The 26475-nt window shown below is 37.1% G+C and overlaps 1 protein-coding gene across 4 annotated transcripts in view; it reads right to left on the reverse strand.

The window, feature by feature from the left end:
* Positions 1-26210, reverse strand: part of CACNA1D (calcium voltage-gated channel subunit alpha1 D) — a 194182-nt gene extending 167972 nt beyond the window's left edge. For 2 of the 4 annotated variants that reach the window (XM_085302370.1, XM_085302369.1), the window contains exons 1-3: positions 26177-26210; positions 23564-23882; positions 20759-20864 (exon numbers count right to left, since the gene is read on the reverse strand). In XM_085302370.1, coding sequence (XP_085158496.1) covers positions 20759-20864; positions 23564-23882; positions 26177-26210 — 459 coding nt within the window. Of the gene's footprint in view, positions 1-20758; positions 20865-23563; positions 23883-26176 lie in introns of those variants that run through there. The other 2 variants (XM_085302371.1, XM_085302373.1) reach the window with 1 other exon arrangement.
* Between the last annotated feature and the right edge of the window lie 265 nt (positions 26211-26475).

The raw sequence follows: 26475 nt of genomic DNA on the forward strand, positions 1-26475 counted from the left end.
CTGTGGAATCATCCATCCCTTGCTTATTACTCAGCTTCTCCATTTCTTTGTTTAGCTATCTTCCCCAAGAAGATCATAAAAAGAATCTGCATAATAGAGGAATTTTAGGAGAAATAAATGTGTGGTCCATTCCTCATTATTGACTAGTTTAATCAAGGCCAGGACAGCTGAAGGATGATACCAACTGCTTGACAGACTATGAAAAGAAAAGTCCAAGGGGAATGATATGTATTAACGAACAGGGTAATGCATCTTTTCATGTCTTGGCTAGGCATTTAYTCATGCAATCTTGAAGATGGATAACATTTGTTCTGTAGTTCAGAAGAAGATCCCGATAATGAAAGATGCTCCTCAGAAGCATTCCTGCTTCCAGAACAGTGTCCCTACTAGCAAATTTTGCATCACAATCATGAAAGCACACCTGCAAAGGGTCTTTCAATGAATCATTTGGAAGGTTCTATCAATCTCAGATAGCCTCAGATAGAGGCTTTGGTCTGTCTTGCTGGCAAAGAGTGAAGCAATGGAGTTGCCATCATCATCTCAGTCACAGGACTGGGAGAAAACTAGAAGAAGTTCATGATTCAGGGTTGAAATACTGCTATTCAGGCATTCAACATTTCTATGAGATTTTTAGAAAGCAAAGAGRGAGATTAGATTTCTAAACAAAACAGAAACAAACACAGTTTGGCACTATTTAATTTTAACTAAACTTTTCTTCTGTTTAACTCCAATGTCTTATTTTCTCTTAGATACTTACATACTGACTACTTGATTAACTAATTTACCATTCATTAATTAATGAAGATAGTGTAAGGGAACTGGAAACAACAGAACAGTTCTTTTAACATCCTATTATTGACCAATTTCAGTCCAACTGTGTTTTCCTCATACTTCAGCTGGAATCACCAGTTTCTTTCAGTATCTTCTAAGACAGAGAATATGTTATTGATTTATTGTAAGTGTATCTTAATTTGACAATCGGGTAACAGAAAACAGTTCTTCAAGCGAGCAAAAATATGCTCTAATCAATAAAAAAAGATATAAAATTAGGCTAAAATCTTGAGAAAAGAAAATAAAGCATGAATTAGCTGTAACATTGCATCCACCATTCATTTTGATTCATGGATGAATGTTTCAATATTCTATAGCTTACTTTATCACTACTGGACKTGTCTGTATGAAGAGATTATGAACAAATTTATGGTAACATGATACAGAGTATGTTTCAATTTACTAACAAGTAAACTAGGAAGACATTTCATAATTCTACAGTATGCTTCTGTGAGAAATACTGCAAATATGGCTTATATAAGTCAGGAACAGTGTTCTGAACCATCACTTTATGTATATATATAATGCAATATCACTAGCAATAATGTGTGGAAACTATATTTACGTATCTGAAGATAATCTGATTAAGCAAAAGTCATTACAAGAATTTGTCCAAGATCTACTAGCTTTACTCTTTATCAACAAAACTGTTCAAGACTGTTACAGTGAAATGATACTTTTAAAATCAGAAATTTGTGACAGTGTGAAATCTGCTAAAAGGCACAGCTGACACAGCCCTAAACATTTTAGTCAATTCCACACAGATTTTCTGTTAACTCATAGTATCAAAGAAGCAGATATAATATGGACATAGCTGCTACTTTATCAGAATGAACTTTTCTTACTACCCCTTCCATTACACAAGAAATACTGCTGTGGCACAGAAACTCAGAAATGCTGAAGAACATACACTGAGTCTGGACAGAGGGAAAGTTGTGGTACGTAGGAAGCAACTCTATTATTTTTAAATTTGGAGGGAAAAAAATCAGGCCAATCCTTGCTGTTTGATTCTGTGTTTGACACCTGACACTTAGAGAAAATATTTTGACTAGTTTTCAACATTAAACTTTTAAACACTAATAGAATACTATAGTAACCCAGATACCGATTTGGTAAATACTGGGTCAGTACCACCCTGTTATGACTGAGATAACCTTGATATCACACACTCTACATAACTGCTTCTTAGACAATCTTTTCAGAGAATCCAAACATGATTGTGCCATGAATAGATTCTTGTTCAAAACATTACTACTGAATAACAACTCCTGTTCCTACAATCATGTTCCTACATTAAGGAAAATCTTGCTAAAACACAGAGCTGCTCACAGTGTGACAAAGTTCATTTTGGGGCACATTCAAAGAAAAAACTTGACATTTAACTTCACCTACTAATTGTAATGCTTAAATTATTTATAAAAATGACTTTCTGGATGTTTTTARAAGTGTGAATACTTTTCAAATTTCCACAAAAACAATGTATGCAGATAAGAAATCAATAGCTCAGAACAAACACAATGATCTATTTTAAGCTGATGAAGGTAGAGTATTTTAAAATAAAAGCAAATTGAATGCTTGATCCTCCCCTTTGGAAGAGCCATGTCTGAAAAGACACAGTTGAAAAGATCTCCAATCACTATGCCCAGTTAGGACAGCAGAACACAGACCAGATGTAGCTCTCTAAACAAAGAATTTCTAAGCATGTCTTTGATTTTTCTTACAATTATTCCAAGCAATGAAGGACAATACAAACTATGTAGTGCACATTTTACTGCTCATTATCATATATATTAAGAAATGGCTAGCAACCATGAACTAAAATATTTGATATTTTTCATAATTCAAGCGTAGTGTGTTTTAAATAGATATCGCATCATGTCCTCAAGTAATTGTCACATCATCATGCTTACTAATAGCAAATACAGTAGCCTCCAGTTATTAGTGAGGTCAAGGAAAACCACTCACTGATTCCAATGTATTTTGAAATATGCTATTACTTTCATTATTGAAATTACACTATTTTTAGAAGTTATTATTATGAGAGGAAAAACTGTATTAGAGAAATTGTACAACAAAATGTCCCACAATCCAACTGTTTTGGTAGAGTTGAACTATACATGTAACACCTGACTAGTCTACAAATTAGGAAATGAGTTCTCATAAATTTATTTCTTAATCAACTACATCGTTACTGACAGAGCAGATTCCACCATGCAGCAATGACACTGATCAAGATCAAATCCACTCAGGTTTCTTCCCCTGCTTTTTCTGCAGCTTCAGTGTAACATATTCTTGTCTACAGGTTTGTGAAAGAATTCCTGTCTCTTTTGGGGAGCACAGCCTTTAGTATTTTGCATTAAAGCAGTAATCGTATCTGTATTGTCAAAAAAAGATAACTAACAAAAACTTATTATGAGTAGTTTTGCATTCTCTATACAGAGCTCCAGATTGTCACAAGAAAATCTGCAGAGTTTTGCAAGTCAAAAGAAGATAAAAGTTATTGTGGAGGAGACATTATACAGTAATTAGTATAGTAGTATATATTTATATCAACTATCATACACTGCATAACAATCTAATAAGCACAAATACATGTATGTCTGATACTTGAAATCAGATGGATTTAACTCTGCCTGTTTAAAAAACTACTATATACAATTGTCCACTATGCCTCTCTGCAGCTGATGGATAAAACCTGCACCAGAACTGGAGATGTCTGTATTTCAATCATTCCTAATCCAGAATTTTAGCTTAACAATTAGTGATTTCTTTCCTGGTTCAGATGGGCAATTCAAAGCTAATGAGTCTGACTTAAAATATGTCAGATTTAGTTGAAGCCACTGAAAGGTTATGGTCTCTAACTGTCCCTCCAGCACTTCACCAGTATTACCTCCCATAAAGCCAGCAGGAGATGTAAACATATCCTCCTACTGAGCTCATCATCTACAGTTCACGGGCCAATGTCTTAATCTAAACTGAACTACTGGCAGATTAAGTCAATGTGCCAGGCTCTGAACTGCAGCAACTGAGGACTCGGTACACAGTTTTATCTGCCATTCCCACAGTCAGGATAATAATTTCAGACAGAGATATAAATTGGGCAGCTAAGGGTAACCTTTCAGCCACTGCATATAAAAACCAGACAGTGCAAGCTAGAGCTATAATGCCCCTCTTGCAGCTGTTTCATGATTCCATACGGACTGTGCTGCCCATTTGCAGAAATGTGTAGCCCAGTCTTATTTCCACATGCTTTCCACTGGGACTTTAATGTTCCTGCACTCCATCACACATGTCATTTCCATAAGCAAGTTCAGTTGTTGGTTTTTATGTAGTAAGCTCTTTAAGGATTGATTGTCATGTATCTTCTCAACTACCTTCCTTTTTTTGTCATAATATGTCACTAAAAATCAATGGAAATGCTTAATTTGAAGGTGATTGCACCCACTTTGCTAGAGGGTAGCAGTGAGGCATGCTCAGCAAGCAGCTCTCACCCCTGGAGGTTACTACTTCTCCTTTCATATGACAGAAGTTATTTGTTGATCTTTATCTACTTCCCATCATATTGCAATATTCCCTCATACTGCATATTGTGCAGAACAGCACAGAATTGAAAGGAAGTCCTAGTGGGCTAGAAATATCTTACAAGTTGTGCTGTATCAATAATGATATTTTAAAATTTCACAAGAGAGCTACTCAGTTCAGCTTCCTGAGATCCCCTAATCTCAGTGAGGGGAGGGCATTTGGATTTACTTTGCACAAGTCAAGCACTGCATGCATTTTTCAAGGTCCAAGAAGAGTGGCAGTACACTGTAAAAGCACTGAGAGGAGCATTCCACTGAGAGTGCAGAAGAACATGCTAAGAAGTACAGGATCTTATGGAGCAGTGCCAAAGATATGTCAGTCTGGGACTTCAACAAAGAAGGGACAAGTGCCCTTTGAGTACAGATCCAGGTCAAATTATATTATTTATCTAACCTTGCTTAGAAGCTGAAGTGGATTTATATTGAAGATTGAAGGAAAGAGTTAAGCAGATGAAACAAATTATCCACWACATCCTTAATACTACAAAATGACACAGTATAAACTTATTTTCCTGATTTGAAAAGATGTTCAGCAGTTGAATTATGAAGCTCATTATTTAGAAAGCCAAGTTTAATGTACAATGTCCACACTCTAGGCTTGACTTTAAAAAGTACAATCCCTTGAGACTCTATATCCTACTCTGTTTTATAAGTACTATAACATTTAATGAATTATAACTTGAAAGTTGAAAACTTGTTTGCTCAATGGGAGTCAGGTATTTTAATGTTATCATAAGCCTACTGCAGTTTATCATTTATTAGCTATTATTAGTCATTATACTTTAAGTATTCTTGTTTAACCTATCTTAACTGCAAGTAAGCTGCATTAATTTAAACCACCATAAATAACCAAACAGGTGGTATAAATTAAGGCAATGCATTTTACAACTAGGGTTGTCTAAGAGTAACACCCAATCATTTTTAATGAAATGAATACACAATCACACACAAGAAGACTAATTCACATTTTAGTATAAGGCTGGACAATCATTAAAAAAAAATCCAGACTCATTTCTACCTTCTGGATAAAAAATAATATTCTTTATTATGTTTTAAATATTCTTTGTAACTTTCCTTTTCTCACTTATGAACTAACAAAGCTATAAAATCCATTTCTAAAGAAGCAACTACCACTGCTAAACTGGCAGAATGCTAAAATGCAGGTTCTGAAGGCTTCTTCAAGCAGTGCAGTTTCATCTGCAACACACATGCAAGTCCAGAACCTCTGACTTCTTCAGAAGTTACAATCCAAAATACAGTAAACCCTTTAAATCATTTTACTTCCTTTTCGAAGTCARGACACATGCCTATAGCTACCCTTTTTCATTTTTAGAAAAGAAATTCCACCACAAACAAAATATATATATATATAAAATATTCATGATTGGCATAAAAGCAAGTAAGAGTGAGTAATAGTTTGTGGTGTTCTAAGTCTTTGCTAAAATTCACAACTTCATAGGCTCTCTCCTGAAATGCCCCTCTATTGCCTGAGTACAGTACACTCATGGACTTTTTACTCATGGTTATTCCTCCAAAATTTAAGAGGGGAAAGGATAGGAAAGCTAGGATTCTTATATCCTAAGATTCCCCTTCAAAATGCCTTTTCTTCCCACGCTAAAAAAGAATCATATATTATACAGTGCAGAAACAGCTGCTGTTTCAGGGTCACCTTACGTGCTGAGTGCTGACCCTGTGTGTGAGTGTCTGGCTCACTGCATGCTGCTTGTTAATTGAAGAAATGACTCCTCAGGACAAATGTGATCCTACATATCTGCCCCTTGCCCAGGAAACTGAAGTATGTTGGTTATCACTGACCTTTCTAACAATTTAGTGAAGAGAGGCATCCGCACTGCACTCTAATTAGGCAGAGCATGATTGTGCAGACCAGAGAGACACAAGTCTTCTAAGTTTAGTGGTAGCTGATGAGGTTACTCATCAATCCATATCCACCTTAAGAGCACTAGCTCACAGAGGAGCAGATGAGTTCCCATTACTTGTGAAGAAAAAAAAAATCGTATTATTATGGTAGAAACATCAGTTTGGAGCCTCCACTCTCATCCTTCTCCTCATGATACACTGCTGAGTGGGTGTCACAGTAGATCCAAGCTTGCAGTAGCATTTACAATCCTTTCACATTTAAAGTGAAATGAGTAGACAAGTAGGTAGGAAAAAATCTAAGTACCTGGACTAACCTGGTCCGGCTTGGAGGTTCTTCAGGTTTGCTAGGGACTTATTCTGTGACTATTGTGTAATTATAAGACAGGCTATACATTTCAATCACAAACTCTTTGAAATACATACTGCAAAAAAGATCAGGAGTCTAATGTAAAATATTAAAGTTTTATAAATATGCTATAAAATGACTATGTTCACTTATATTTTTAATAGTTTCCCCCTTTTAAAAAAAGATTTTTGTAGTTTTAGACTTTCCTTTTTCTTCCACATTCAGCAACAATGTGGTTTACATGTTTGATAGAAGAGTTTGATGATCTGCTCTAGTAACTAAATCTTCTCCATATAAATTATACCTTCTGGCATACACTTGGGCCTATAGATTGTTTCTTCTTTTCCTTGTCTGATAAGCAAAGTTAAGATTCAAACATTCAATTGCAAACATTACAAAAATAATAAAATAAATTCTGAACTCTGAAAATCCCTTATCTAACTAATGATCTCCCTGAATGTAAAATTTGTTCCTTTTTAGAGCTGAAACTGGAGTCAGAATATTAAATATGCTATATACTTCTGTAAAAGTAAATTCAAAAGTATTTAATAAGTAGTACATAGTAATTAATTCAGAAGTTCTTAGTAGTGTTTCAGGAATTCATAGATAGAAAAGAATTATAACATTATTGTATGTCTTTTTATACTAAATGCTGAAGTATGGAATTTAAATTAACATTTGTGAAAACAGAATCTTACAATCCAGAAAGAATGTTTTATTGGTCTTGCAACTAGAGTCTGGTGCGCAGGCCAATAATCAGCTTTGCAGTGTCACCACCTTGCCTTAGGATACCCTTTTCCTAAGCTAAAYAGAAATTTTCAGAGTCTATCTTACAAAATAATGCAGCTACAAAATAATCTTTATGAAGAATATTGATGCATCCCAGGCTATTTAACCCTTCAGCTGAAATCCTCTATTCACTGAATGTTCACTAGTGTCAAGGCCTCAAWATCATCTGTAAATCTTTATTCTATTTTCAGTGGAACTGTACAAAGCACGTTCAAGACAAAAAAGAAAACAATCTAACATAGTGACATCTTTGTTCAAAGACTGGATCATGCTCGTTCCAATTATTTATTAAAACGAGTTATGTCTTACATTAAAATACACTATCTTTGTGTAGTTGTTCTTTCAAGTTAGCCTTTCCAGTTGTTGCTATTCTTCTGATACCTTCTGAAACAGCTTCTTTAACAACATAGACAATGGGAATTAGTTAAATACTTACACTAAATCTGTGTGGACACTAATTCCAATATTCACAGTGTTATTCCACTTATTTTGCATCACTTCAGAAGACAGTTTATCTAATCCATGCTTAATTGATTAGCTGACTTTCCTGAAAGTTCCCATGTAAAAAAAACCTATTCCTCCTACATTTTTTGTTTGAAATTCATTTCCTATTTTGTATTTAATATCCTACTCTTCTTGCCTCAGATTTTTACTGTATCTCAAACAATCACTATTCAAGAATGAAAGTTTTACCACACAATTATTTGCTTAGTCCCCAGGCAAAAGTCCTTACATGATCACTGAATGTGCACTGACCAGTAGACAGGCAGAGAGGGACAAACAACCATGCAGTGTCTCAGTTCTAATTTTCATTGAATGAAAAGTAAGTACTAAGGCCCTCTGTTTGAGGTTTCATATGTCCATTTAAAACAAGTATTTGGGGCTAATATGTAAGTAATATTTGGATCAATAGTAACATTGCTGCAAGGGTTTCTAAAAATACCATTGTCATCTGTGTGTCATGTGGTCATGCTGAAAACGCCTTCTGTGGTACCATTCCTAACCAGCTGGACAATTCACATGAGCATATCTGTGAACACTCAAAACATCAGGCTTCTTCTGCTACGTGCAATTTCTGCTGACAGGGATGCTGCCTGCCTTGGTTTCAYGGATGGATCACCTGTTAAAGGAAGTGGCTGGACTTCCCACCAAACACTGAGGTGTGCTTGTGCTATCAATCTAACGATCAGAATAGCAACATTAACATTTTCAGATACACATGAAACACTATATGGAAGCTTACTGTATCTTCTGAGACATCTAACATTAACTCCCCCAAATCTCCTTTCCCATTGCTGTTTACCTAAATGTCACTGCTTTTGCTATATCACTATGGGAACAGTGGCTGTTCCTTCTGTTCTATATTGCCACTTCCAATTACTTTTTCCTTCACCAAAATTTGCTGCCAAAACATGTTACGTTATCAACCTTGAATATAGCCTCTGACAACAAAATTAATGCTGATTTCTAATGTTCACCAGCAAGTCAGCAAAACCATTTCCAGTTAAAAAGAAAATCAGAAACGGCATTTTGAAAGAACTCCCCAGATTTCTTTACTGTATTTATATTCATATGAGAACATTYCACAGTCTCTAAATTCCTTATTCTTCTGATGTCCTTTTAGAGCAGAAAACTATTTTATACTTAGGAAACTAAAATAACAAAAAGATAAATAGCCTGTCCAAGATCACAAAATTTGGAGACAATGTAGATAATTAAATGCTCATTCCTCAAGTTCTGTGCTAGCACCCTATCCACCTTTTCTTATCCCTTCTGCTATGGCACCAAAACATTTATTTTCTTAATCAGCCTAATTCAATGTTACTGTTAGAGGAGAAAAGCAGTCCTGTAAGAATGGAAATTAATGAAGCCTCATTCCTACAGACTGGCACTGGTTGATTGGCTTTGGCATGATGCGTGGGCTTCTGCTGCACCTGCCTTTAAGGGAAAGATGGAACAACGATAAAGTTTCTCTCCTCTGCCTATTCTCAAAAATACATAAACATTGAAAAAAACTTTGAAATCTTTGTTTCTTCTATATTTGGTTGAGATGAGACACACTAGAAACTACAGGGCACAAAGAGATACATACACATGAACTGTGACTGCAAGAGCAGGTGGTTGGGGGGGGCTTTTTTTGTTTTATTTTAATAGGAAACTCTTCAGAGAATGACTTTAGCTACAACACAGCTTGTGACCTATGTATTTTACATCCATATTGATTAACCTTGTCAGTCACAGCCATACAGTGCTTAGGGAAAATATAGATGTGAGAGGCAGCTGACAGTCTTCTGCTACAGGAGACAGTCCTTAAAATTGTCATTAGTCTTTGGAGATATGTGCTGACAGACTAGGTCCGTGCACGCTCAGTCTACCTACGTTCAATCCGCATTAACTATGTGAGCGTTAAGCATGCAAAGCTTCCAGAGTTCATTGTAAGGTCTTCTTATTGTATTAACGATACAGATGGTAGGCATGTCTGGTCTTACATGGGCTCACGCCAAGATATCCACAACAATACAAACATAAAACTAAATCATTACCCGTAAAACAACATGGCCACTGCTAAAACTGTGTTTTGGGGAACATCAATTAAATTTAATACTGTTTCATTACAAGTAAGAGAAAACTGTGTTACATTGACTAATACTACGAATGCTATTCAGCACTGCCTTTTAAATGACTTCTTAAGGATCAGGTAGCACAGAACCGCCATCGTAGCAAAGAACCCATCTTCTGGAAGGGATGAAAACTGTCCACAAGCTGCATAAAATATTAAACAGCTTTGTATTCAGTTTCAATCACACTCCAAGGTATTAGTGAAAATTGTTAAGCATCATTCAATTTGGTAGTAGAATGTAGAAAGGCATTCTGTTCTCTACTACGCCTCAGGAGTTGTGATAGCTGAGGCACTTCTACTATGGGAGACAGAGCTAACTGTATTGCGCTACTTATACAGGCCAGAGACAGGGACTGCTTATCGGAAAGTACTCATCTCTGCTCTAGCAGTCAGTCAGAGTACAAACTGTAGTGAACATCATTGAACACTATGAGTTTTTCAGATATAGTTGGGTTAAACATTGTATTTTTGTTTTTTATTATTGAATTTCTTTTATTTAGTTCATCTTAAGTCAGTAATGTCAACATATTCTGAGTTGCCTATTTAAAAAAATAAATGCACAAGATATATATAATTTGGTAGGTTGTTTTCTTTCGGCTTTTTCCTTTGCTGTAGTAAGAAATAAATTAATGAAATAGAAAATCTACCTGAATTTGGAACTACTAGGGGATGAAAATATTATACAATTATTTAAATATAAAATAACTACCTGATTTTATGTCACCCATCATCTGCATGTATTTTAAAGGATTCTGGACCAGTATTTGAAAAATAGTAATAGTACCATAATAAAATCATCAGAGTGAAAACAGCACTAACAAAATGTCCAGTAAGCATAACACAGCTTTGGGGTATTTGCTATTCAGTTCTGTGGAAAGTCTGTATTTTTCTGATTAGCTGAGTGGCAGAAGATGCCATCTTCCTGGAGGCTGCTGCAGCACTGAAGAGCAGCTCTAGCCTCTGTGAGCCAATCCTTTTAGCAACTGAATTAGAAAAATACAGCTATTAAACTACTGAACCTTATTAATATAGATTTCTTATGTTTATTTTCTTACATTCAGAAGGTATTTCCTGCCTTTATGCAATACAGATGTAACTGACTCTATATGCTCCTTTGTACCWTCTACAATATCCTGCTGAAACCTAATGTGACAGTTCAGTATGATACATTTAAACTGTCAAGTACGATAAAATATAACATGCCACCTGTTTGTTTGTTTGTTTGTTTTGTCAAGAGGGTATAGCTAGGAAACATTTGGCCAAATGGATCTTTGGGCTGAACTACTATCCTCAATTAAGATATATTAAATGCTAGTTTCTTAGAAAACATGCAATAATAATACATTTCTAGAAAGATTCAATTTTGGTCTTCTGCACTGATATCATCCTTTCTGCTAAACTGATCAACCCCGGTAACAAGTAGTATGTGTGGTTTACCACACTAACAAATGTAAAGATTCAGATCTTTCATAATGCCCACATTCTAAAAGTTTTCAAACTTTTCTGCAGCTCTTTATCCAGGTGAACAGTCACTACCGTGAAAATAGCCATGTCTTGGCAACAGAGGAGTTAGACTCTGCCCAAACTTTTAGCCACGCAACAAAACTGATAATGTATTAACAGTTATAATATTAAATATAAGAGGAAAAAAAATCTTGGTTCATAACTATGGAAAGAAATCAGTCTGCTCAATCTGCTTATCACTTGAAAGTTTTATACTGCTATTAATCTCTACAGCACTATTCTAGAAGATTACCTACTGACATTGAATAGGAAAATAATGTATCCTAGCCAGCTGTACTGATTTGACTGAAAGTGTTCTTGTCATAGTTAAATTCCAAGCATAAATCTCATGTCTTTATACAAATTTTTATTTGAAATGCTGAAAATGAGCGCCAAGATTTCTGAGAAGAATCTACAGTATTATAATCACATTGTTAAATCATGAAGTTATTCAAGAATGAAACGCTAAAAGCACTTCATCATAGACATAGAAAAAAACGAACAACAATAATTACACTGCTAATTTGTGCTACCAAGTGAATTTTATAGGAGTGAGGACTAAAGGGGCATATTTTAGTTATAATTCATTGAATAAAGTTTGTGTTGCAGAAAACTATGCAATAACCAAAAAAACTAGCACTGAAATCCAGTCAATCCTGATTAATATTCTCCCACTATTGTTACATTGTCACTTAACTTTTCTTCATGCTCCTGTTCGTCCAGAATGGCCCAGCAAAAGAGAAAAGTTTTGGAGCTTGACATTAGGATAAACAAATTCGAATTCTTGCAAAATGAATCGTGAACCAAGCCACATATTCAATTAACCATCATTGAAAATAGTTTGTCATTAAACCTTACCAGATTAGAAAACACATTTTAGTTGATCTCAGCAGCTGCATAGCAAGCCTTTTGAAGCAGCTAGGAACTAGCTTTTCAAAAACACTCAAAACCACTTCATTTCTGCTCAAATGAATTAAGTGAATTGGCCYTTGCTCAACACTTTCAAAAGTCATGGATCACAACTCTGTAAAATTTCAAGACACAGCACTTTCACATACACGAAGACAAAAAATGAAAAAAACAGTTCTCAATGCATAATATGCTTCAGAGAAACAACTTTTTTAAAAAATTAAATGTACCTATTCTACATAACCTGGCATGTCTAACAGGTTTTATAAAGCAAATTCTAATAATATTTATGGCACAGATCCATGGTAACATGTAACAGTTCTCCATTTTATGTGTATATTTGCTGAGTAAAAACTTCAGAATCTTTTTTTAAAAAAAAACACAAGGACTATTCTTAAAAATAAAATCTGTGGATTAGTATTTTATCAATTTACATACATTAGTATTGCAGTAAATCAGTAATTCACATTGTCTACCTGTATTCAGTAAGCTGTTTTTATAAACTAGGTTTGTTCATATTATTCATAGGACTTAAGCACCAACTTGTACTCTCTCTATTAAAAGAGTTGGTATGAAAAGTACAAATGTCTCCCACTCATCTTAAATGTTCACTTTAAATTTGAATGACAACAATTTAAATGTCAACATTAACTACTTTCCCACCAACTATCCAACTGATATAGTAACTAACAAGATTATTTGGTATGTTTGGAAGTACACTGACTTATTTTTATTGAGACAAGCCTATACTTCAAAGTTTTCAACTTTTTTTTTTTTTTTAATCAACTGGAAGAGTAAGGAGACAGAAAAAAAAAAATCAAAAAACCCCCACAACTCAATTAAACTAGGAAAAAAAGAAAAAAAAACAGTGCAGCTCAATTCTTTTTGGAAAACTGATAAATAGAAAAAGAACTCTTTTTCTAGTAGATGCTGTATCTCCCTAGGCATTTTGCCAGCAAATCTTTTTAAGGAGAGACAAGCCCTTAGTAGGAATTCCTCACAGGAACAAGCTTGCAACTTTGAACATGGAAAAACATTTCCTTCCAAATGAGGATGATTAAGTACATCTTTGTGTGGGGCCTTCTGGTCTGGATAGCTATCTACTGCATTAAAAAAAAGGGGGGTGGAGGGAGGGGGAGGAGGGAAGAAGTTATTTTTGCAGTGCCATTACCTAAACCTGTACAACGAAGCTGGGGACCTTCTCTTCAATCCCTTGCTCTCTGAACAGCCATTTTGCTCGGTGCTAAAGAAACTAGATCCTAATTAAAAAAATAAAGCTTCCTTTCCTAGTAGCACATCTGGTCCAGGCTGTAACTGGTCCACTTACGTTCAGAGTAACTTGAGAACTAGTCCATGTTATTCCCAACCCTCTATAAACCCAACTGACCCCTCAATCAGTTGAAAATTGCCAGGCATTTTTGTCATATCTTTCTTCCAGAAATGTCACTTTTCCTAAGACAGAGGATGAAATAAAAATTCTATTTTATTCACCACTAGAGACAGACTTGACATAAATCAAATTTTTTCACCAAGAAAAATCGAGAAATGGCTGTTTTAAGCTACTAGTACAGTGCAGAGTAGACACAGTAGGCCGAAGAACTGGATGCAGTACAAAGTGGGTGTAAAATGCTACCAACATAGAATTTTCATTTACTTTGCAGAGGTGTGCATTACAACATGAAGAAAAAGAAGTAGGCTTATGTGATGTTGTGAGCTTCTAAAAATCATGATCTGCACTGACAAAATAAAACAATACATAATAATTAGCTAATACATATTACTGGAAGTTTTGGCCCTATAGGAATATAAAAAATTGGAATATGAAGATATGACTGAGTACAGCATTATAATATTTTTTTAATAATCCCCTTGCAGAAATGTCATCTATTAAGGAATTCTTGCAGCTGTGCAAAGGTTACTTGCTGATGCATACTGTCTCAGCTCATAACCATCAAACAGCCTTCCTGTTAAATTTTAGAAAAATAAATCAAGCTGCTCCAGTAGTTAAACAGTTACTTCATGTTTTTTAATGAGAAAAGATATGACAGAGTAATCTTATGTACATAAAAAAGCAGAAATCAAAACTGATAAAAACTATCCCTCTGAAAATTTACATATGCACATAGACACAAAACCTGATGAGAGAATTCAAAGCCTACTCATTTTTAAGCTTGCATGAGAAAAAGGACAGCTCCTATCATTTGATTTTTCAGAAGTAAACCACTGACATTCTCTCAGGCCCTTCTGACTAGTCATACACGGAGTTATAAATTCATTGCACTGACTTGAAYCAATAGGCAACATAAAATTCATGTTGTATATCAATAATAATTAGATACAATATTTCTGAAGATTTTTTTCAGATTAAACTTACTGACATTTTTCACCCTTAAAAAATTAATCTATTACCATTAGTACCAGTAGTTAAGCTGTGGGCTAATAAATGCAACAAAGCACTGTAATGTCTCCAACATTTTTTCCACATGTAAAATGAAGTATTTTCGTTAGAATGCAAATTATCTTCCACCTTTCCTGAAAGTTTACTTGGGTGACTTTCATGCTAGCTATTACAGACATTAGAAGATAAAAACAAATACTTGAAACAAGGTCACAAAAAATTATTTTGTTTGGAATATGTTCCAAGAGAGGGGTGAGGGATCCCTAGGGTCCCCAAGATCCCCGAACTAAAGAAGTTAACACTGCAAAGACAGTATACATACACAAAACATTTTCTAAAATTTACCACAGAACACTTACCAATTCAACAAGTGAATCTTTAGATTTATTATTTATTAAATGCAGTTACAATTAATAACATTATGCACTAATATTTTCAGATATTTATTAAGGGTCTATATTGAGGATTTCAATAACTAGGTGTAAGGTAAAAAACAAAACCTTCTCAATGGGTGTATTAGTCAAGCGGCCTTACGACTGAATGAGTCATGGGACTGCTAATGGGATAAGGATAGGGAGCCTGCCACTTCCAGGTCACAAGTTCAACTGGGTCTTCTCAGAGTACTGTCCTGCTGTGCCCTAGATTGAAGGCACAGTTATCAGTTCAGGGACAACACTGCAGAGTTGATTTTCCTATTGTTGGAGGCCACAACTGAAAGATCCACACAAATCTGCTTGAAGAAGAAATCTCTGTCTGAAAGGAAGAATACAAACAGGACCCTTCTATAGCAGTGTCCTCCACTATGGATCTCCCAGTCCCAGCTCTCTGGGAAAATAGGGAGAAAGAACAGAAGGTGCCCAGGGCACTGCACAGCAGACGATATATACACCACCTTCTCACTAGCTGTGTAAGCACAGCACGTTTTTCTAATGCAGAACCCCACTCTTGGGGAGAGTCCCCCACTGACAGTAAGTCAGAAACAAAGCCAAAGAATCCTGTTATCTGGAGCATACAGTTGTTATTGAGGTCAAGCTCTTAATGCAGGTGACTCTGCACTTGCCAGATTACTGTAATTCATGCAAGTCCCCCCAAATGCATTAGCTTTCAAAATGCACAGGCTTTCAATCTCTCCTCAAGTAGAACAATTTCACCAATGAGAGCTTTTGTGGTCTAGTCACAAGAGATGCAATACACCCAAAGCACACTCAACTCAAACTTCAAGGATCTAGTTTTCTTGGAATCAGCATAGACAGCTTCTTCTGTTCATTTATTTAAAAAAAAAAAAAAAGAGAGAGAGAGAGAGAGAGTCTTGTTCATGGCAAAAATTCAGACCTGTATTATGCCAGTCTGCCAGTACATCGTAAAGTAAGAAGTCCAGCACAAGCCAGACCAACGAGAATGTAAATAAGAGACAAAACATAAAGCAGTAAAAGAGAACACACCACGGTACAACAGAACGATACAAGAAAAGAAATTGAGGTGGGAGAGTGAGATAGAATAAAGCATGCTCCAGAAGAGGAGGAACAGAAGAGTAAACACAGAGGGAAGCCAGAGGGCAGAGACAAAAAGATAACAAGAAAATAGAAAGAAATGAGTGGGAAGTTTAAAAAGACAAAAGACATGAAGGGAAATAACACAAATTGGGGGGGCGGGCAAAAAGACAGAAACAGAAAGAAGATGTATAGATATATACAGGAAACCCATCCTGCCAGAAACTGCTTTTTATCAAGCTCCAGCAGGAGACACTGCCAGAAGTAGAGCTGAATCAATTATAGGGAAGTTTAGATCACCTGAAATGACCAAAAGGTGGGAGAAAGAAAATACTTGAAAATCTGCATGAAGTAGTACATTTATGTGGAATTCATCTCAGAACATACAATCCAGTTCTGCTACAGGGCAGAGATAACTTTCTTGGATCAAAAGCAGTTTTGTTATCTACTGACAGAAGAAATGGGCCCACTAGATCCCATCCCATCACAAACTGTCTGTTCCATGTTTTTCCCCAGCAGAAAGAACAACTGATTAGGGATTAAGTTACTCACTAAGTAGAGTTCAGGATCAAGTTGAATAACTATTTTTAAAGTTCATTAGACTGCACTGCATTCTTTGCAGTTCAGAGAGCATGACATAACTGGTCCATTCAAGGTAGCGAAGAGAACATCCATTCCTCCTCTCCTGGCACACACCAGAGAGATGCCAAGGTGTTTTTACACAAGCGAGTAAATAAACTTCCCAACACAATCCAAGACTGTAATGCTGGCAAGTGGTTAAGCGCAATCCAGTATATGTAGTACCTTAAGTGCACTTACGATTTGCTTGAAATGCATTGTTTTGTAACGTCCAGCATTGATACGTTGCCTTTGAGGAAGAATGACAATGAATCTACTGCACAAGAAAACAGCTATAGCGCACCCTCTACCCCCAGCAGAGAATGGCAAAAAACTAGAACAGAAATTTGAGCTTGTTTACTCAGAAGAAGTTGTTAGACAAGTGGAACTACATACATTATCAAGAAAAAGAGATTACTACTCTACCAATCCAGTGATAGCTGACTCTAGTCTGCTGAATTTAGAGTCACTGATATGAAGCAATCTTTTCTTGTTTCCTTAAAAGTTATCATCAGTATCTCAGAGTACACTGCTGGCCACATCACAAAAACCTCAATAATCACACCTTCCATCTCAGCAAAGATGAGTGACCAACACAGAAAATACACAATTGTCCCACAGAGAATTTATCTGTACTGCCAGTTTTCTAAAAACAGTCTATTGTTCCAACAACAAAGGTGCAGAGCCTTCTCAGACATATCTTTAAAGTATGTTCAGACAAAATTGACTCAGATCCAGGAACAACAGATACCCAAGATATGGCCTATGTTCAAAAGTGCATTAATACACATACATTTGATTTGTTACTTCTCTTAAGACATGTACCTGTTTCTTAAAGTGTCCATCATATTTTTGGTTAATTTATCATAAAATTTATTTTGTTACTATTACAGTGTATAATTGACTTTGTACTGATTATATGAATTAGCAATATGTTCTGCATGTTGAAACACCCGTGAGAAAGGGAGAGCCAGGCTTCCTGAGAACTCAGCCAGCAGTTAAGTGATATGTAGTCAGTGTTTCACTAAGTAATTGAYGAAGACAAACTCAGAATTTGTACCTCAGGTTTCTCTCACAGGTCTTGAGAACTCCGTCATACAGAAGCTGTCTTCTAACATCTCATCACAAAGAATACCTGTTCTGCCTATCAGAATAGGTTTTGGAGTTGTATATAATGAGGAAGTGAAGGCACCAGAGACAGAATATTCTTGCTCTTCACACCCATCTCTACAGTTCACAAAGCACTAAATGAGAGCAGTGCTGCAATCTGTATAATGTCAATGGATGCCTGTGCCCACAGAGAAAACAGGGTAAAGAAGAGGCTGTGGGGTTGATGGGATTGTACAACTGGACTGGAAAGAGAGAGGGAGAGATATCTCATCTTCCTCAGTTTTTGAAATGGTTTTTTACACCAGAGCTGAGTACAGTCCCCTAGAAAGATCAAACTAGTAATACAGAATCACAGAATCAGTAAGGTTGGAAGGGACCTCTGGAGATCATCTAGTCCAACCCCCCTGGCTCAAGCAGGGTCACCTCGAGCATGTTAGACAGGGTTGCATCCAGGTGGGCCTYGAATATCTCCAGAGAAGGAAACTTCACAACCTCTCTGTGCAACCTGTGCCAGTGCTCTGTCACTCTCGCAGTGAAGAAATTCCCCCCTCACGKTCAGGCRGAACTTCCTGTGGTTCAGTTTTTGCCATTGCCTCTTGTCCTGTCACAYGGGACAACTGAAAAGAGCTTGTCCCCGTCCCCCTGACACCCTCCCTTCAGATACTTATACATGTTGATAAGATCCCCCCTCAGTCTGCTCTTCCCCAGGCTAAAGGGGCCCAGCTCTTGCAGCCGTTCCTCATGTAGGGCTAGTAGAAGACAAGCATGTCTACTTGAAGGACAATAAAACCCTACCAAACTTTGTTCATAAGATTTAACACTTGGGTGATACTATGGTCATTTTTTGATTCTGTTTTTCAGACCAATACCACAAAATTTCTGAATATTATTCAATAGATGTAGAACTTCAACAAAAAGAAGAGCCAATTACTGCTAATCCCCAAACTCTTTATTTTATTAGATCAGAAGCACAGCATGGATATGTATGTTCTCTTCATCTGACAGTCTGTCCTACCRCCTGAAAGTATGCTGTAAAGATAAACTCTGTTCTTTGAGCAAGCTGAATTAYTCAAAATTAAACTCAGTATAAACAAGATGCAGATTCAGATCGGAATTTGAGAGAATTTAAAAGGCCGAGTTATAAATTTTATGCACATATATTTAGGGGCATTCAAGACCCTTTCTATTGAAAATGGATAAAGATCTGTTACTAAAAACGTATAATTTATTTCTGCTTAGACTGATCTGGCAACACTAGCTTAAAAAAAAAGAAAAAAGAGAAACAAACATGGACAAAAATGCGCATTTCTTTCTAAATGCTAACAGCTTCAAAAATTAGGTCAGAAATATCAGACTTTGGCCTAACAAAACTAACGCTAAAAAACATTTCTTTCAAAATGATTAGCCTCTGACATAAGTAACTGTTCTACCCTTTTCATGTAATGCTTTATGAAATTAGTTATTAGCAGATCTTGTTGTAGACTGACAGCTATGGAGATTTGTGCCCTGAATTTCTCAGGAGGAAAAAAAAAGAAAAAAAAAAAAAAAAACACAAAGACTGTTGGTTGGCTAAATACACAGCTGCATAACTTGCTCTTCACACTGACCTGGATTATTCTGCCTTTTATGAGCATTTTTTGTTGTCCCTATACACTTAATCTTGATAAACAAGAATATACAACATGGGTCATATGCATAGTATAATTACTTTTAGAGAAATTAACAAATTTATACCCCATGAAATGGACAAACATCTTCATAGATAGAAGACCTCATATCAACCTATTTTTTCTAGATAAAATAATCTGAATTTACTTATTTACTAGTTTGGGATTCTGATTCTTTATTTTTGAACTCCTCTCGTCCCACAAAGAAGCCACATGCAGATTTTGAGAGAGCGCAGGATCACTGACCTCTTCACACTATTTCAAGGTGTGTTTAGAATAAACCATGGAACCACTACAATGTAACACAATATTAATCTTGAGTGTGATAGTCACTGTGTTATTAAAATACACAACACAAAATTATTTTTCAAGATACATTTTCAATATATCTTGAAAACAGCAATGAAAATAGCATACTATTTTCAGCCCAAGAAATACAGCTCTACAAACAAAATACTTCAGGAAGTACCATCCCTTTTTAAAAAGATCATTTTTAATAGCAGTGACCTCTTAAAATTCACATTAATGTTCCTATCACTGTAAAATATATTAATGTAAAATTTTCCACTTTTGTCTAATAGAAAAATATACTTGAATTACACCATTAAGATCCAAAAATAGATTAGACGAGGACATCATCGAGACAATAAAATTTCAAAAGGACTGAAATATAAAAAGAATATAGTAAGGACAAGTAACTATATTTAGTTAATATAAGCAATAGAAACTCAAAACATTTTTATATTGTCACATATACATATATATATAATGTTCAGCATAACATTCACTTGCATTCCCCTCCAAACAATTTCACTGCTGAAAACCATATTTTAAACACATGACACAAAGAAGTACATAATCAAACTGAAAAAATAAGGCAATAGTAAGCATATTCTAAATACATTTTATCTCCAAGTATCATTACATACCAATTCTTCTTTTTTAAAAAAACAAACTTTTTTTCACATCAAGTTAAAACAATAACAAATATATATAATAAAAATTCAGGAGTACTTACCAAATTATGATTAGTTGAATTAGAATCATCTTCTGGGAATGGGATGTAAACAGCTAAGGCCACACAATTGGCAAAAATAGACAGTAGTATAAATATGTCAAATGGTCTGGAAAATCTTGTTAAGGAATTCATCAGTTTTGATTATCTACAAACTTTCAGTTCAGTTTTCTTTTCAGTTTCAACATTCATAAAACAAGTCTTCCTTTTATGCAATTTTTGACTCATAACTGTGACAAACTTCTTCATCACTCTTAGTTATACCACTATACTATTAGTTATTACAGTTATATCAGTATATTATTGTTTTCTATCATTAATGACCTTTCAATGTCCTCTTCTTTAAAAAAAAAAAAAAAAAAGAGAGAGAGAAAAGAAAAAAAAGGAAAGTTCTCTTACTGCCTCAGAACACTATGTTAAATTCTAGAGATGAATTTAGCTAGACAGTCTTAACTCAGTATGCAGGTCATCATGGTGGGTAAGAAACATTTACCAAGCTGTTCTATCCTCAGATGTTCATCTGCGTCTCATTAATGCAATTAATGGCAATGATGCGTTTGTTCAAAGGAGAAAAATAGTTTCAGATCTAGTTCAAATACGAAACATTCTCAACTAAACGCAACAACAGTTCTCCTCTATGAGTATTGAGAAGTTGTATAATTCACATAAAGGACAGTTCCGAGCCCCTCTTTCTGTCTTTGACAATTGGACTCCTGAACAATTTTGCCTTGGCCAGGACAGATGAAAGTTTAGGTGAATAAACTGTGGAACAGAATATAATTACTGACCCTGCAGCCACACAGACTGAGAGTCTACAGGCTTTCACATGAGAGTAGCAGGAATTGTAGTTGCACTTCTACACTCAGATCTAGATAGCAGTAGTTTAAATCTGGAGATAACCTTTCATCTTCCAAAGAGGAAAAAATATCTCTTAAAATTCACACACACGAAGTTCACCTTCAGCTTATTATTAAATTATATTAATACTTCCCCCATGGTAATTCATTATTTTCTTGTAAGTGCAAATATAGGGGGACCTAGATGAAACTATTTGCTAAGTCTGGATAGGCAGAATTGTGCCTTAGCTATTTTTTGGCATGTTTCTCTCAGTTCAACATACAACTTCCGTATGTATCCATAAGAGCTCCATAAAAGACTGAAGGAAGAGTACTAAATAAAAACTTCTTCCCTCAGAAGCACAGCCTTGTCAGTTTAAAGTATTTTTTCTGAAGAAAACTACCATCATATGCTTCTTAAGACCTTTTAAATCCTGTTTGTTGGCCTAAAAAGAATGTTTTGCCGCCAGTACTGAGCTTATGTTCACAAAGCCTACCATCGTCAGCGGTTGCTATGTTATGCATAAAATAAAGCTAGAAAATACATCTTCACCTGTAGTATCCTCCTGAGAAATGAACAAATAATACCAATATGAGATTGGCAAGTTTGTTTTATGATGTAGTGCTACTGCAACAAATTTTGCTCTGAGTTACTCCACTCTAAATCCACAGTAATTTCATCYAACTGACCTTAGCCAAGGAGAGGCCAATTTACTAAAATTAGTTGGACTTACACCAGTTTAAATGAGAGCAGGTTCTGTTTCACTGTCTTAAATTTGTAATTGAATTACGTTCAAATAATTGAAAAAACAAGCTCTATAAATGAGTACCACTTGCTATTGCCAGATTGGGTGTTCTGTTTAAGGTAACAATCAGTTTTACCTTAGTAATCTACTCTCTTGAACAGCTGTTTCCTATTAAAGGTATCTCACCAAGGCTAACARGCAAATTTTCTCCTCTCCCCTCAACAAAATTGTTTACTTGACTTCAAAATTTTTTTGAGAATTAAGTGATATACCAGATCTACACGCTATTAGTTCTTCCAAAAAAAATCCACGTTCTTCCAACCTACAGCCCCTGAACCACAGTAAAACCAATCTTCCCCCAACATACAAATCATGATAAATACATGCTAGTATATTTGATCTCCTACCTACATATCTTCATGTTTCCAAATACATTTCACAGTAGATATACATCATAAAAGTTGAGAAAAGGAATATATTTCAAATATGCACACATACTAACAGTGAATCCTTAACTCCAAATTTCCCCTACTTCTAGCATTTGGCAAATACCACCTTTGAAAGATTTCTACATCAGGTTCACTTGCCTTAATGATAATACACCAGACTGCCATATGGAAGATGCAGGTTTGACATCTTAGGTCATTAAAGACTATCTCCCAATTAACACCGCAAGATGCACTCCCATCCATTTAAACATGTTTGGAAGGGCAATTAGTGCAATATAGAGATTTGTTAGATTAGTATATTGCAAAGATATAAGATGGGAAGTAAAAAAATCCACAGGGGAAATAAAAGAGGGAAAGGCCTTTTGCAAGATGAATGTGTCAGACAGAAAAAGCAAGATGACCGCTATTTTAGAATGAGTAAACAATGTAACTTTTAAAAAGGGCATACCAGAATGTTGTCTAGAGATAAATAAGTTCTGAATGTGAACTCCTCCTCCTCAAGAAAAAAGGAACAGCTACAAGCTCTTCTCTGAGTTACTTACTTCAGTGAAATGATACTCTGTGTCATTATGACACAGATTAAGAGGCTATCATCAACAGAAATTTAAGCAAAATTAACTACCATCAATATTAACAAGAGTTACCCACACACATGCAGGCAAACTAATATGTGTTRGCTGAGAAGCTGTAAGAGATTTGTTAAGATAATCTCATTGATACATTTGAAAAACTCAAAAAAAACCAGATTATGAAAAAGAAAACTGTATCAAAGGATACTTCCATTCTACTAGACTAATGCAGGCTCTTCGTATTGGGTTGTTGAGGGATAAACAGAAAAGGGCACGGGGTGGCCGACTATTGGACGTATTACCCTGTTTTTTGCTCTTGGCGTATTGCTGGCGTTTTCTTTGGGACAGAGATCCTACAGGCTGGGTTGTGGTAGTACTCATATTTTGGGCAGCCTTTGCTTGTCTAGCAGCATCAATTGCAGCTTGCCAAGACAGAACAGTTTGCTTGGATGGTGCTGAACTGTTTGACTGAATAGTTGGTCCGTCACCAGGGAGAGGAATTCTGGTGCTACTTGCATAGTTCACCTCTGTGAGAGAAGGAAAAAAAAAGTATTTGCTTATATTTTTAATGATAAAATATGTCATAATAATGTTGCTTAAAATATTTTAAGAATTCTTGATGGTGTGATGCTTCCACTACAGATACTACATAGCATGAGTACATAGGTAATTGCACGGTAAAGTAAGGTTCAGGAATCAGTACTGTCAGTTTAAATTTAATCTAAGTGTCAAGACAAGTACTGCACAGAAACATCTAACATTTTGATTCTTCCATTTAGTTCATAGTTTTCAAATCAGATGTCAGCTTTCATGTAACTGTATTTAAGTCCAACAGACCATACCTCCTTCTTCTAACCAACTTTATTTTAGCATCTTAACATTTCCCGTTTTCTCACTTCATTTTGGTTAAAAAAAAAGTGGTGGTTTAAAATTCTTACAGATTTTTACTGAGAATATTCAATACTGTTTGAAAACACTAGCAAAAAATTCCTAGAAGCAACTTAAATCTTGCCTTATTCTGCGTTCTCAAAGAAAAACACATCGATGCCTCGAGTGAGTGAAAATCTGATGTTGTCTGTTGATAAATACATTCATATAGTACTGGTATCTTCCACACCACAAATTATAAGAGTGAAACCACTATGAAGGAATGCCTTAATTCTTTTTTTTTTTAAACAAGGAAAGAAACCACCTTCAAAATAATTACTGAAGTTCTGTTAATCTAGATGGCAACACAGAAGACAAAACACCACCAACTAGCAAAGATCCTTTCTAAGCTCTTTGACTAGAGCAAGAGTCTACTCCTAAATGCACCTGTAGGAAAGAGACACTCCTAAGAAAATTCAAAACTTGAGGATGCTTTSACGGGGAAAAAAAAATGGAGGAACGGCACAATTACACGTACGGCGAGTTCCAGCTGGAGAGACTGAAAGATAGCTACTGAGGCGGGAGAGAAAAATACATGCTCGATGATTACTGTTCATCAAACATAAATGAGACACGATGCCCCCCGACAAAACCACACTCCTCCTTTCGGGTGCGGGAAATAAGCAGGGGCGAGCCGCAGGCGCGCAGGGTACGCGCGTGGAGCGCGGCAGGCGCCGCTCCGCGCCTGTGAGGGCGGGAAGCGCCGCGAGGGCACCGAGGGGCCGCACTAAAATGGCTCCCGGGGCCGGCGGCGCGGGGGGCCGGCGGCGCGGGGGGCCGGCGGCGCGGGGGGCGCGGGAGCCCCCGCGCTTCGCCCCCGCGTTTCCTACCGAAACCGGCAGCTGTGGCGCCGGGGGCGGCGAGCGGGCGAGAGGAGATGGCCATCAGGGAGCGGGCGGCACATCAACGGCTGGTCCCTCGCTAGGTCACACAAGACGGAGAGTGCCTCCTCGGGTTACGGTTTGACAGCGAGGGCAACGTGTGACTTTAACCCCCAGTGTTTTTCCAAAGGAAGGATTCTTGCCTTATTTATTTATTTATTTRTTTGTTTTTAAGCGATGGCATAGCCACCCCTCTCCTTTCCCCTACGTTCTCCAAACCCCCCGCCTCCCGCCTGCCCTTTGGGATGCCATGAAACCATGCTCGGCACAAATATACCACCAATCTATCTATCATCGTTTTAAAATCAATACTTGAAAGTGAAACAAAGCCCGAGTGTCTGTGTTCCCCGGGGGGAACCCCTGCCCTCCAWCGGGGACAAAAATGCAAACTTACTGCTAATTTCGGGGGCGGGGGGGGCAATCATAAAAAAAAATGCCAATGGGGGATGCAGCGCTGCCGGAGCCCGTTTGCAAAGGAGATTAACACATAGGAGCCCCATGTGTCGTCTCTCTGTGCGCTCCTGGCAGCGACATGACGGGGAAGTGGGCTGAAAACATCGCATCCAAAGCGCGGCAATAACCCCGTACCTGCCCCCCGCACCAGAAAGCCCCTGGGAAGCGGCATCTCCAGGCAGGTTTATCCACAATGACAGAAACACGAGAGAAACATGCACAAACGTCCTCTCTCTGCCTCCCTCCGCTCAACCAGCTGATATTAACGGCCCTGGGGCCAGAGACAGACATGTATAAACCCGCTCCCACGTCAGTTACACGCCGAGAGCAGCATCCCCGTCCCTCCCTAACCTCACCCCATGCCCTTCCTATTCCCCGAGCCGTCTCTCCCGGCCCCTTCCTCAAGCCCGGATGCTCACCCCAAACCTACCCCATTCTCAACCCCCTTCCCTAATCCCCCCCAATCCCCGTCTCCCAAATCCCTCACAAATCCTCCCCCGCCTCCCCCTCCCCTCAGCCCCAGGCTTGCTGCTGCCCTTGGTGGGCGCTCCGGCTCTTACCTTCAGGGTGCTGCTCCTGCTGCTGGTGATGCATTATTCTCACTTTCTCCGGTGTGTGAGAGGAGAGGGAAAAAAAGAAAAAAAAAAAAAAAAAAAAAAAAAAGCAGAGACGCCCCCTACCCTACCCCCAGGCCAGGTGTGCGCTGCCCCCGGCGCTCCCCACTATCCGACCCCCATGGTAGTGTCTAGCGACACGCGAGGGGCTGCTGCTGCTCCTGCTCCTGCTGCCGCTGCTGCTTCGCTGCTGCTGCCGCCGCTGCCAAATCCCTCAGAGTTTGGGCCAACATGACACTCACATC

This window comes from Rhea americana, unplaced genomic scaffold (genome assembly GCF_003343005.1).
Source record: "Rhea americana isolate MKP2758 unplaced genomic scaffold, rheAme1 scaffold_19, whole genome shotgun sequence".
NCBI classification, from domain to species: Eukaryota; Metazoa; Chordata; class Aves; order Rheiformes; family Rheidae; genus Rhea; species Rhea americana.